The sequence below is a fragment of the Papaver somniferum genome, chromosome 2 (assembly GCF_003573695.1).
Source record: "Papaver somniferum cultivar HN1 chromosome 2, ASM357369v1, whole genome shotgun sequence".
Taxonomy (NCBI): Eukaryota; Viridiplantae; Streptophyta; class Magnoliopsida; order Ranunculales; family Papaveraceae; genus Papaver; species Papaver somniferum.
In genome coordinates, this window is record NC_039359.1 from 161,803,509 (window position 1) to 161,816,942 (window position 13,434).

At 35.3% G+C, this 13,434-nt stretch overlaps 1 protein-coding gene across 4 annotated transcripts; it reads right to left on the bottom strand.

Moving 5' to 3' along the window:
• Positions 1–2,028: 2,028 nt before the first annotated feature.
• On the bottom strand, positions 2,029–7,143 carry LOC113349597. Of its 4 annotated transcripts, none has more exons than XM_026593584.1 (10): positions 6,670–7,143; positions 5,955–6,228; positions 4,892–5,105; positions 4,737–4,806; positions 4,529–4,619; positions 4,367–4,437; positions 3,384–3,661; positions 3,264–3,294; positions 3,065–3,180; positions 2,205–2,365 (listed from the first exon to the last, which is right to left on the bottom strand). In XM_026593584.1, the coding sequence occupies exons 3-10, from the start codon at positions 4,937–4,939 to the stop codon at positions 2,348–2,350; spliced, it is 723 nt and encodes a 240-aa protein (XP_026449369.1). In that variant the 5' UTR covers positions 4,940–5,105; positions 5,955–6,228; positions 6,670–7,143; the 3' UTR covers positions 2,205–2,347. The 4 variants fall into 4 exon arrangements, with proteins under 4 accessions (XP_026449368.1, XP_026449369.1, XP_026449367.1 ...); XM_026593582.1 differs by having other exon boundaries at positions 2,226–3,180; positions 5,955–6,047; positions 6,130–6,228; XM_026593583.1 differs by lacking the exon at positions 3,065–3,180 and having other exon boundaries at positions 2,029–2,365.
• Positions 7,144–13,434: the final 6,291 nt, after the last annotated feature.

Sequence of the window (13,434 nt, forward strand, 5' to 3'; positions counted from 1 at the left end):
GCCTTCATTATCTTGGGTTTAATTTTCACATGTACATGTTCGTCCCTTGGTTACATGTTCTGAAACTCTCAAAAATTATCATTGACACCGCTTTGAAACTCGTGCAAGCTCCTAATGTGTTCACCATCTCTTTTTTGCATCACCCATATATTTACGCAAACTGATAGGTAACACAAATTAGCCACTCATACTCTATACACAAGCATACACAGTTAAGGAGAACTTTAGTTAAACTAGGGACATTTTAGTCAGTTATATAATTATAAATTTCACTAAAAGATTAAAGTTAGAGTGTAATGTCCAAATTGGATAATAGAAAAGTATCTTTTTAATTCCCGTCCATTTAAGCAGTCCAAATTTTACATGTTTTTTTAGGGCTATCAGACCAACTTTGTGTTGTTATTATCACGTTCTGAATAATTATCCTTCAGATTTCTGTAAAAACAATAACTACGAGGCATATTGATTTATTGGCACAGTCTTGTATGTTGTAAGTGCATTAGTTGCAATGCCCATAAACACAATTGTTTTTTTTTTTTACTTTTTTCATACGCAAACAAACATACAACAAAATTACAAGTTATCATCCCTTTCGTTTCTGTAATTATTGCATAGAATAAGAAGGAGCCAAACTGGTGGAACGGCCCAAGACATATGGCTAGCATTTACCTTGCCCCCATTGATCTAATTGTAAGAGAGTCGTAGCAATGATAGACGTATTCTAAAAACAAGTCTTGGAGCATCCGCTAAATTCTACTGGGGACGTTGGTGAAATAGTAGGCTTGTTCACGAGTATTGTTAGAGCATTGCTCGGTTGAACCCACCAAACGTTGGTATGTCAAGTTTGATTGTCATAATTTAGTATTAAAACTCATCTAGAGTCGGTTGATTAATTACTAGATGTAAGGAACCTCAAGCTCGTCAACGCTATTAGACTAGTCAAGAGACGATTTGCAGCTATTTTAGTTAATATAGATTTTATTTAGTAGTAATTAATCTAACAATTATCTAGATTTGAAATTAGTATCACTAGATAGATATCGAAAACTTAGGCGAAATAGACTACTCGAACGTGTCAATCGGATACTGGACGAAGAAGATATCATTGGATAAATATGAAGACCGCCTGGCTGCCCTTATCCATTCTGGGCGCCTTAATAATATTCCTTGGTCTTATCCCTAGACCGATCAAAGAGAAACTCATTCTCTTTTCTTCTTCTTCTTTCTTCTTATTCTTTCTTCTTCTCTGTTCGTTCCCTCTTCCTCTCTGTTGATTTTGATCTCAGAGATTCGAGTCTCTTCTGTTCGAGAAATTCTTGTAAACCTTGTTAGCTTGATGAACTGAGTGAGAAGATGATGATGATGTTGTTGAATGGGTTCTAGAAGAAATAGAAGTTAGGGATTCATCTGATTGACACGTTCGAGTAGTCTATTTCACCTAACTTTTCGATATCTATCTAGTGATACTAATTTTGTATCTAGATAATTGTTAGATTAATTACTATTAAATAAAATCTATATTAACTAATCGAATAAATAGCTGCAAATCGTCTCTTGACTAGTCTAATAGCGTTGACGAGCTTGAGGTTCTTTACATTCTCCCCACCTTATATTATTTTCGTCCTCGAAAATCCAACCATACTTGTGGTCTACAAATCTCCCCACCTTATAGACCAAGAAATCGTTGTTAATAAATATTATTGAGTTTCTCTTTGATCGGTCTAGGGATAAGACCAAGAAATATTATTAAGGCGCCCAAAATGGATAAGGGCAACCAGGCGGTCTTCATATTTATCCAATGATATCCGATTGACACGTTCGAGTAGTCTATTTCGCCTAACTTTTCGATATCTATCTAGTGGTACTAATTTCGTATCTAGATAATTGTTAGATTAATTACTATTAAATACAATCTATATTAACTAATCGAATAAATAGCTGCAAATCGTCTCTTGACTAGTCTAATAGCGTTGACGAGCTTGAAGTTCCTTACACTAGAGTCAATTTCTCGTTGTGCAAACACCGGTTTTAGTACCTGACTACCCAAGTGTAGTGAAGTATGCTTTAACAAACTAAAAGATAAATCAAGATCCGGCATAACTCAACCCCCAAGGATTCCATAGAATTACGTACAGATGCTTAAAAGAACACAAACACCATGGGTAGAAATATTACAAATGCAATCCAATAACCGAGGATACTCTCTTGAAAAACACGGGACACATACTTGAGCTAAAAATTAAGTCCTCCCTCATCCACTCTGGTGCAATCCTTTCAAAAGTCCCTAAAGATAGCACATGGTACAGTAGCTCCAGAGGTTCATTCTCAGATGCTTTAGTAAGCCACGTTAAAGTGAATGAATACCCTGCAATCCACAGAAGTGTATATCAAAAAAAGTCCACCAGAAAGAAAGGAGATATAACACAGATATATGTTGTATAACGAGGGCTAGGTCAATCAAAAAAATAATGTGGTTTAGCAGAACCGCTTTTGATCCAGGCTATTATCTTCTGGTATCCATCCTCCCAAAGGGGTGTTCGGAATCCCATATGACAACCTGGAAGCTGTTAAAACCACTCTTCCGTGGTTGCTCTAGATTCTCCCTTACACTAATTATTTCCTTGATACAACTGAAAACAAAGTTGCAACTAACAAAAGATACACTATGATCACAACACTGAGATGTCAATTTGGCTTAAAGGATAATGTAAGCATGTTAGTACAAGAAGAGAACCAAATCGAGAATCATTGTTTCTATAGAGAAAATGTAATATAAGCATGAAATTAGTACTAGAAAAGAACTAAATCGTGAATCATAGATTTATTGAGAAGATGTGATGTAAAAAAGAAGCATCATCCTATTAGGTGGTGTAGACACTGGAGCCATTTGGTACTACACCAGCATGTGAATAGGATAAGAACAGACTCGCATTAGCTTCCTGCAACCTTAGCAGACTACTTACCAATTATCAGTAGCTTTGTGTATATCTACACTGACGGTCATAGTGTATTTGCATTTACTTGTAATATACATCTTGCATAGCAGAGAAACATAAAACATAACCTGGTCTGACGAACCACGTGATTGAGAAAAATCTCTTCTAGTAACAAATTCAAATTTCATGCCAATTAGAAATTCCAATAGGGTGTGAAACACGCAATTTGCATTGATTGAACCCCCTAGAAAATATGATCCACCGATATGTTAAACACATTGTATTGCATAGAATGGTAGCAATTTGGAATGTTTATTTCTCACTTACCTGAACTGATGATTTTCCCGCAGCAACTTTCCTGAGAAATCACATTTCCAGGATGACTTGGTTAGAAACTAGACCAGATAAACTGTACTTGGAACACTATCTTATAATATATATATATACCTTCTGAATGCTTTGATCATTGTCAGAACGTAAGCCCCTATGTGAATCTCTTTCTGTTTCTATTACCACAGGAAGCTTCCCTCTGCTGTCTGAGTCTGTATCTTCATCTGTAGAAAGCCTTTTCCTATTGTTGACGCTGGATAGATGTATTGACTCAAGATAAGTACCTCTAGGGGATTCCATTTGCCCATTTTCATTGTACCGACCCCTGGCACTGCAGGAGAGCCCTTCTTGCTGCAGATTGCGTAGCTTCTCTACCTCTTCAGAAAGCTCTTTTCCTGCCAAAAATTGGAGTCAATTTCACCAAAAAAGGAGGGGCGATGAAAGTACTCGGGAAAAATAAAGGCAAACTTAGACATTTGCTCCATGTCTGACATGCATGTGATCTGTCAAGCATGCAAACTTCAACCAGAATATGATTCCACAATAAAATCTATTGCACCTTTTCCTTATCAAACATAAAACTCGTTACATGTTTTTCAAAGATGATCCATTAAAAGTAAGCGGCTCACACCTTAAGTTTCAAACAGGAACAGCGCTTCACCAAAAGGCCTCACACGTAATTAAGAACAAAATAGAAACATAAAAGCATGTGACTATGAATGTTTCAACATAGATATCCCCTTACATTCTTAAAGCTCATGCAAAAGATGTTCTAAATCCATAGTTCAACCCTAGACACATCGAGGGACTAAAAGTTCCAATCTTTAATAGAAACATTTACTTCAAAACTTATGCTAGATAACAACTCATCAAGACTAAATAACTCATGAAACAAGACGAGTACATGAAACCTCAGGAATTAGGTCATTGGAGTGTCCCCAATGACCTAATGTAAGCTCATTAGGTCGCGACCTATCAAGTCAAAAATGTAAGCTTATTGATGTCGGGTACTGCAGATCGCTCTACTATCATGTCACCATTCTAACCTTATATATTTAAAACAGGAAATGTTCCCCTCAAGTACTTCGCAATACCCTTACCCTTTCTGGCTTCTTCAGTTAAAAGCTTTTCGTACTGGACGCATAATTCTTCCTTGTCAGATCTATCGGCTCTACAGTAGGTAAAACAGTTTATTAGAACCAATGAGTTCTAGACAATATTCAGAAAATAATTAATGAACAACTCTGGCAATAGATACATGCCTAACTGAAGCTAATTCATTCCTTAAGTCTTGATTCTTAGTAACAAGCCTATCATTTTCACTTCTCAGGCAATTTACCAACTCCTCAACAGCTGCAAAAGCATAAAAAACACTATTATGTTTTAAAGAAAACCAGAAACTGTTCTACTAACTAACGAAAGCCCTAAGAAACATTTATATATGGATCAAATGTAAAGGGAAGTACTCACCAGCCATGTAACCAGTGAATTTAACTTCTTGGTCATGATTATAACGATCGATTTCAGAATCCTTTCTTGTCTAAACCAAAATTAAAAACACTAGATAAACATATAGAACTTTTGTTCGGAGAAGAAAATAATTAGAAACGAAAATGAAACAATACCTTTAGTTTGTTGTACTTATCGTAGAGTTTGGAGTAAAGATTCTCCATTTTCCTTGAGAAATTAGCAGAACAAGTGAATCCAACGAATAAAGAAAACAACCTAAAATTCACCTATACTATGGGGTTAGGATACTAGAACACCACAGCCACGGTGGGGAGGGAAGACCGAAGAAAAACGAAACACCACTTCTAGTGACATCAGAATGACATTTACCTGCAATAAGATCTCAGTTAGAGTAATAAATATAGGTAGAATGTTGAGAGTATAACGAACTGAGCATAAAAAAAAACCCAGTGAACGAAAGCAAGAGATAAATTCTATAGGCATGATTACAAGACCTTTAATCAAAGTATTATAGTGACCTACTAGTGATACAATTAACCCAACCACAATAAAAACTCCTTATTTTACCTCAGGATCCAATTGGAACTCTGACTCTAAAGAAGGATTCCAATATTTTGTTCTCCACTAAGGTATCCTAGTACCTCAACTATGAAACTCTGGTAGCTAAGATATGCATCTTATCAGCTAACCAAGGATGTGTACTGAGTCAAATATCTCTATACAATAGAATAATCAACTAGCCCAAACACAAAACTGGTTTGGCACAATCACAACCAAATACATGCCAAACGGGAACCTAAACTAAACAAAGTATTTTAAGCCAGCACATGGCTGGATTCATGGGCAGCACCTACTCATATATACATGATCCATTGTTTAAGCTAGCACCTACAGTTGAATGGATCCACCATCCTTTGTGCAACAAACTGTTTGACGCAAGAAAAGCAAATTTAATGCTTCAAACAAGAATATGCTTCCACGGATATAAAGTCTGAACTGATAGCTAGGTGTTGGGATCCACAAAATTGACAATCCATAATTGAAAAAAAAGCAGCTTACTAGAACATGTATCACATTGAGTTTTAAACAAAATAAACATTGATATAAGAGCTGGAAAATAGGCAAGCATGATTGCTATACCAAGGTAACACACACTAATATTAATCTTCATAACATAGTGATTAAGTATGTACATCTAAGTTATAATTTAAAAATTACCAAATAGTATATAGTCCAGAATCGGATCTTTTCTTTCCTGCTGCTACTTCGAATCCCTGCCTTTTGCTTCCTCTATTGCACTTCCACCAAATTCTAGCCAAATATAGACACAACAGCCTCAAACTGACATAAAACGCACGAAGGGTCGTCAATGTATGTAGATACTAAGACACACCTGAGCATAATAAGCTAGCTGTTCACATGCCAGCCTCCTCTTCACTGACAAAGTAGCTTTAATGCTTTCAACTGCCAATCCAAGCTGCAATTCTGTACCCTGGAATGGTAGGATAATTAGTTTGCTAGACATTAAATAGCAAGCTCAAGCTTCCAAATACCTGGAGAACTTTTTGCACCAATAACTAAATGATAAAAGTCTATGCCATAGACTGATAGACGAAGCATTGAATCCCAGAAAATTAACCGGTAGATTCTATTTAATAGTTGAATAGTTTGTTAGAATTTTTTCATTGAGGTATTTTGTGAAACAGCTGAAGTTCATTTAAAGGAAGAATTTAAGTTCAACCCCCAAAGTTTACAGTAAGCTTACTTGAAGCTTAATTTCATAAAACCATTGAATCTAAAGGCAATCAAAAATTGTGTTTAAAATCGGAATGGCATTTGAAATGAAAAAAAAAAATTGAATCTAAAAGCAATCAAAAATTGGGTTTTAAAATCGAAGTTGCATTTTAAATCGGAACCGAAAATAAGAAGGTACCTGGTTATGGTGTTGGTAAGTGATGAGTAATGATTAGGGTAGAGATGAATTATTGTATTTGATGATGGTGCTGGCAGAGCTACTTTTGGTTGTGGAGGTGGTGATGGTGCTGGTACGTTTAATCAAGGAATATATCCTTGGAAAGAAATCAATGTTAAAAATTGAGTAACTTTGAACAGAGATTGGATTGAAGTCGAAGAAGATTGAAGATTAGGTTTAATCAAACTCCAAATCGAGAAAATCCTCAATTTCTTCTCGAATGTAAAATTCTGAACTTAATCATGAAAGGGCTCCCTCCTTTCCGGCCCTCCGGGCAGTCGGCCCAATAAAGAATTGCTTAGAGTTTCAGAGCACCCTGATGCTTCGCCCCAGGAAGAAAGATTTCTGGTGAGTTTTTTAGGCGGGATTCGGAAGATTGAACGAATGTTTGAATGGGGTTTCGGCTTAGGGCTAAGTTTTTCTTTTCTTTTTGTGAGAAACCGAAGGGCAAGTTTAGACAGAACATTTTAAAATTAAAACTTGGTGACGGTGGATGGAATAGGCCAGTCTAACCTGTTGTGGCTTTCGGTTGGAAGAGCAAGCTGCTTCCCAGTTCCCACCCGAACAAACCCCCATGACGCATGCACCGTAAGTTGTATACTACCTTAAGTTAAAACCCTATCCAGAAAGAGAGAACTCTTTTTTGGGAAGAGTTGGTACTCTTTTTTTTTTTTTATGAAACCACTCGGCTGGCAACGGATGAAAATCCAACGAATTTTGGAAATTTCGATTTCCGATAATATCCTATAGGATTTCTTAAACTGAAACCGAAGCTGATAGATTAAGCTATCAGATCTCGTATTTTAATCCGATAAATTCCGTGAGCTGACAAAAAAAAAAGGAATTACAGGTTTTAAGTTAACATTTTAGTTCAATGCAGTGATTCAAGTTCAAATTTCACACATCCAAACTGTCTTCGAGCACCAAAAGGTCCAAAAGAGTTTCAAACACACATTCGTTTCACTCTCAGTGTCTCACACATGAAAAGAAACGCAAAAACAAACAAAAGAAACACTGAAAGACTGAAACTTAAAGCACTGCTCTGCACTGCTGCTCCTGGTTGGCTGCTACCTGAATCCTGGATCCAAAGGCATTGCACTGCACTCAGTTCAACTTCATTCTTCCATGACTTCCATATCTGAATTAGCAGCATTATAACACATTCAGATCAGATGAGATGAAGATAAAGCATCCTTGCCAGGGAATGACAAATGGGCGAGACACCACCAAGCAGTATGCAATTATGAGATAAGTTAAGAAGGAAAAAAGACAATGGTATGTAAATGTAGGATTATACATATTTTCTTCGACGCAATAGTTGTGTGAGTAACTATACAATAGTTCCCATATTTTCATTGCTTTTCAATTGTAGAAAAAAACCATTAAAGATCGTCAAGGCACTCCAAATTTAACAAAATGATGTACAAATTTTTGCTCATACAGATAACTCATCAAGCCAGATGGCTTTGTGCATTTTTTTTATCAAAGGACTGGGGTACCAAATAAATCAAAGGATACTGTATACTTTGTAAATGGGAATGTCTAACTTTCTTCTTGAACAAAAAGTAACAAGCACCCACGAATATGCAAAACAAGAAACAAAAGGTTCTTCCTTAGTTATGCACAGTTTGAAATTTATCTCAAAATTTCAGGACTTATATGATATTTTTAAAGAAATCTACATGCAAAGTAGACTGTTTAGAACTTTAGAAATGGCGATAGGTCAAATATGTAGGACAAATATAACTAACTAACTATGAAGATAAAGTAAAAGAAAAGAAAACTCACAAGTACAAAAGAAGTCTGGCAACCAATCACTTAAGCACAACAATGCTTCAACAACCTCTGGATCTAGTGAAGTTTTGTGTGTTGTAAGCACTCTACCACCAGCAGTGAACATTGATTCGGATGCCACACTGGTGACTGGAACATCCAACACATCCCTTGACATCTTTGCAAGAGTTGGGTACTTAGGTGCATTTAGTTTCCACCAACTCAAGATATCAAACATAAACTCATTTTTTGGAGAGCATTTGTTAAGAACTGGTTCTTCTAAGTACTTATCTAACTCATATTTTTGCACCTCAAACTCACTGTTTTGCATCATAAACTCATCATAATCAGGATCACTTTCATCTGCATTGCCTGAATCCATCATACTTGAGTTAGAGACAGAGCTACGACTGCCAAAATAACTTTCAGCTGTATTTGAGTTTTGTGAATCATATGCATTCGAAAGAGCTATCAATTTTGTTTTGAATTTGTTATACATCCCTGCATACCCACTGAATCCATACACTTGCTTATAACGAAACTCTACCCATCTTTCCTTGTACCTAGGATCTAACACAATTCCAATGCTCATCATCAAATTACTCTCAAGCCAATATGCATCAAACTTTTCTCTAATCTTCAACCTTTTTTTCTGATATACTCATAAGGACTGTTTTCCATTTCTTGGATGAATTTTTTAATCTTATACACCCCATTGTAGTACAAATTTGCAGTTGGATACTTAATCCCTGCAAACTTGGTTGAAACATCATTAAACACATCTAAACATTTACAAATAACTACCACTTATAGCCACTCCTCTTCACATGGTAGACAGAAGAAATCAGGATCAGTCTCAGCTAGTCTTTCAAACCTGTTTTTCAATTCAATTGCATATTCTTAAGCATAAAAAAAGTTGAATTCTATTTGGTGTCCAGATCTAAACTAACTGCCTTACCATACAACCTACATTGTGACAATACCGTTGCAAAACTTTCTTTCCTAGCTTGTGAGGACTTAACATACTTAACACATTCTGTAATTGATACCACAAACTTTGCAGCAACTTCCATTCCATCTAGTACAATCAAATGAAGAATGTGGTTGCTACACCTCATGTGAAACATTTCCGCTTCAAGAACTAGACAATCCTTACCCCGTAGCAATCTAATAAAATTTCTCATCATAACGCCATTTGCAGAATGATTATTAGCAGTTACAACAGATAATTTCCTATCTATGTTCCATTCAAATGTGCAATTTTTGATACAATCTTTTAGAAAATCTCTTGTATGTGGTGATGGCACTACCATATAAGCTAATGTCTTCCTTTTCAAATTCCATTCATCATCTATGTAGTGGCATGTTATACAACAGTACTGTTAGAGCATTGCTCGGTCGAACTCGCAAGCATTGCTATCTCAACCTTGTTTGTCAAGTTTAGTTGAGCAAAACCATATTATTAATTTCTAGTTTACTTATAGCTAAGTCTCGGATTAGGATAGAAGTGTGTAGTTGAGCATTATTCTTTCACCTCTATCAATCCTGATCTATGCTACATTAAGAAATTATATTGAATTACGAAGTATAATGTTATCTTTTGAATTTCGTAAATACGATATCAACATAATCTACGTATATAGTTACTTGATTATGTATGGGATATAGGTGTGATTTCATCCTAAGAAACTATGTATTATTACAATTGTTTAAGGAAGTAGATGTACGAACTTGTTTCGTAATCGAAAGGGAAATCAATAAGTGTGTTGGTCTTGTTTTTCATTGAAGATTATTTGAATGACCAATGCAAGATGAAAAGGTAGAATCAATATAAACTTATGTTGAGAATCAAGGTAGAACTGGTCATAGCCCATATTGCGTGACAAGGTATACTGATCCTAACTAGTATTGGGAGACAAGGTAGAATCGGTCATAACTTATATCCGGTGACATGGTATAACCGATCCTAACTAGTATTGGGAAGCAAGGTATAACCGGTCATAACCTATATTGAGAGTCATGGTATAACCGATCCCAACTTAGTTTTGGATTCATGGTAGAACCGGTCCCAAGAGCAAAACCAAGTTTCCAATATTCACACATTTCTTTATGTTGTGTGTGAATTTGGAATTAGGGGTTGCTAAGATAGGAAACTTCTAAATGTCGACATTATTTGAACATGCGCATAACTCTTATCATTAATTGTTCAAAAATATTCCTTGATGCTCAAGGTGATCCCAAACCAAAATAATTGAAAAGCATTATTATGATTTTGGATTTTATATGTTTTAATTACCAGCAATTAAAGAATATACACTAGAAAAGGATTACTAGTTAATGTGTTAAACTAATAATAGAAATTTTCTATGAGAGATTTCGAAATTGTTTGACTTTAGTTGGAAATAGGAAAACCGAAATTAGGTACTTTATTGCATATCTTGAGAATATTTTCGGTTTTGGAATTTTCTTGTTGTCCAAACAACCTTGGTTATAAGTACCTAACTTTATGCATTTTGCAAACTATCCTAAGAGCCAGGAAAACTTCATTCGTGTTGTTTCTGGTGAATCCGTCTATCTAGAGAGGAAAGTAACATAATTAGGTGAAATCTCTTAAGACCACTCATTTAAAAACTTATATGGGATTAAGAATCTCCGCGAGTACCGTTGGTGGGAAACTAGATAATTGCATTTTTATTTTATTTTTTGATTGTTGATTTGATTGACTAACGGTTGTTGAAACTTTGATTGCACCTAGTTTGATTATTCTTTAGAGCCTTCTCTTCTGACATAAGGGTCACTCAAACTAGATCAAAGTATCGACGGGATCTTTATAACTGTTGTTAGATCTAAAGATATATTGTGATAATCATTTTTAACAGACTTCGTTTTGTGCGTGATTGATCACAAGATGATTCAAGTTGTGTTGTGCAGGTTATTTAAGAAGGCAATTGAAGATTGAAGATGAAGAAGATTTATCTAATTAGTTTTCTTATCTTGTGAGTTTTGTGCACACATCTTGATCATCTGGGATCCAACTAGATCTTGTTTATCTTTGATAGACTTGTGATTATCTAGTTGATAAGAACGACATCACTTTATACTTTCTCTTTGTGTTCTATATTGTTTGATTGAAAATCCGGAAATTGATTATTTCGTTAATTAATATTTGGACTGATCTAACCAGGCAAAGAAGTTTATTAGATTAAACATAAGAGCCTTTGTCAACGACTCAACATATATTTTCTTAAAGATTGAATAGAGTGGTTACCAAACAGATTTGTTCCTTTACTATTTGGAATACGATCAAAAGGAGTTGAATACATAAAGACATTACTTTGTAAAGCAACTCGAGATAGTTAGTTCTTTCTTGAGATTCACGTGCGTGACTAAATGGTGGAGACGCAGGGATACTGAGGGAACTAAGTAACTAGGGGTAGTTTACTTGGTCTCAACTATACGAAGTTGGATTTTGTTCTTTGTATAACAACTTAATTCTGAGATTATTCAAAACTGGACTAGGTCCCGGTGTTTTTCTGCATTTGCAGTTTCCTCGTTAAATAAATATTGCTATGTCATTTATTTTACTTCCGCATTGTAGTTGTCTTATTATAATAAAGTAAATTACACTTGTACGTTAATCCTAATCACTTGACTTTGATCCAATAGTCAATCGGTCTTGTACCATAACTATTGTCAAGTGAATATCAAGTTATTGTATTGTCTCGACTTTTTCCATAGACGATCACACTTGGTATCATACGTATATGTTAAAATAAAAAGATTGTGGTGTATTTGGGTAAACTCGTCTTTTCATCTATGGTTCGTGAACCAGGTTCGCCAACCCTACAAGACTTTCGAACTTAGATGGCGAAGGTTTATGAACGGGGTTCGTGAATTGTCCCTAACTGAAGTAACTTCCCTGTATTTCGGAAATTCGGATATCTATGATCTGCAAAGTGGTTCGCCAACCTACCCTGAGCATAAATAACAAAATTTCTGAATTTCTTTCTTTTAATATTTGAAACATTTTCAAGTGATAAAATAACTTGCAAGGGAAATTTTCAGTTGATCCACAAATTAATTTGCAAATAATAAATTGCTTAGAACTAATATTTTTAAGGATTGTTGAACATCTTTGCTAAAATCATATTTTGAGATTTTTCACAAGACAAGCTTGACTCGAAAGTTTTCTTTTGTAAATCTACTAGAAGTCATACGACATAGTCTCAACAGATAGAATGGTAAGATAGTGAGTAAAATAGAATGGTTTAGCCTTCACATACCCGATACAGAAGTTCTCCAAATGCCTTCGTCGATCTTCAGTCTTCGAGGGTTATGTCTGATACTCAACTATCAAATTCTAACCTAGTCCGAGATTTGACTTAATAGACTAGAAATTAAGATATAATTTTGATCAACTAACATTTACAACAATCTTGAGATAGTAAAATTTGTGGCCTTAACCGAGCATTTCTCTGACAATCTCCCTCTTAGTTGACAAAACTATTCAATACATATGGAATCAAAATAAATAGACTTTTCATCTCAAATCCACTATGCTTGATTTCTTTGATTCTTCAACAAACGTCTTGAATTCTTCGTACCTCAAGTTCTTTTATGGTTCTCCATGTCTTCGTTTAGAACCTTTGTTATTGAAGATCCTTAGCGATAAAAACTTATGAGAATACTCAAAAAGAGCTTTCTTAGAATGAAAGATCACTCTACTCATTGGTTGTTATAAAGAAACATAATATTGATTATACCTTCCTCAAAGTTCAATTGCACCGCAACTTTGAAGCAATACTAAGGCGGTTTTTTCTCCCCCTTAGTCAGTAGTTACATCTTTTGCAAAATAGGTAAAACCTATAGATAATAACCCACTGCTCCTTACATGATTCCCGGAAAAGCCATATGTTTTGGTATGATACTACATAATAATTGCCCCCCTTCTCG

Bases quoted from the DNA above. Each gene is read 5' to 3' on its own strand.
- LOC113349597 (XM_026593582.1), bottom strand. From the start codon at position 4,939: ATGGAGAATCTTTACTCCAAACTCTACGATAAGTACAACAAACTAAAG. The intron at 4,438-4,528 runs GCATGTATCTAT...TACCTACTGTAG, and splicing joins AATGAATTAGCTTCAGTTAG to AGCCGATAGATCTGACAAGG. The intron at 3,181-3,263 runs GTAAGTGAGAAA...CATATTTTCTAG, and splicing joins CGGGAAAATCATCAGTTCAG to GGGGTTCAATCAATGCAAAT.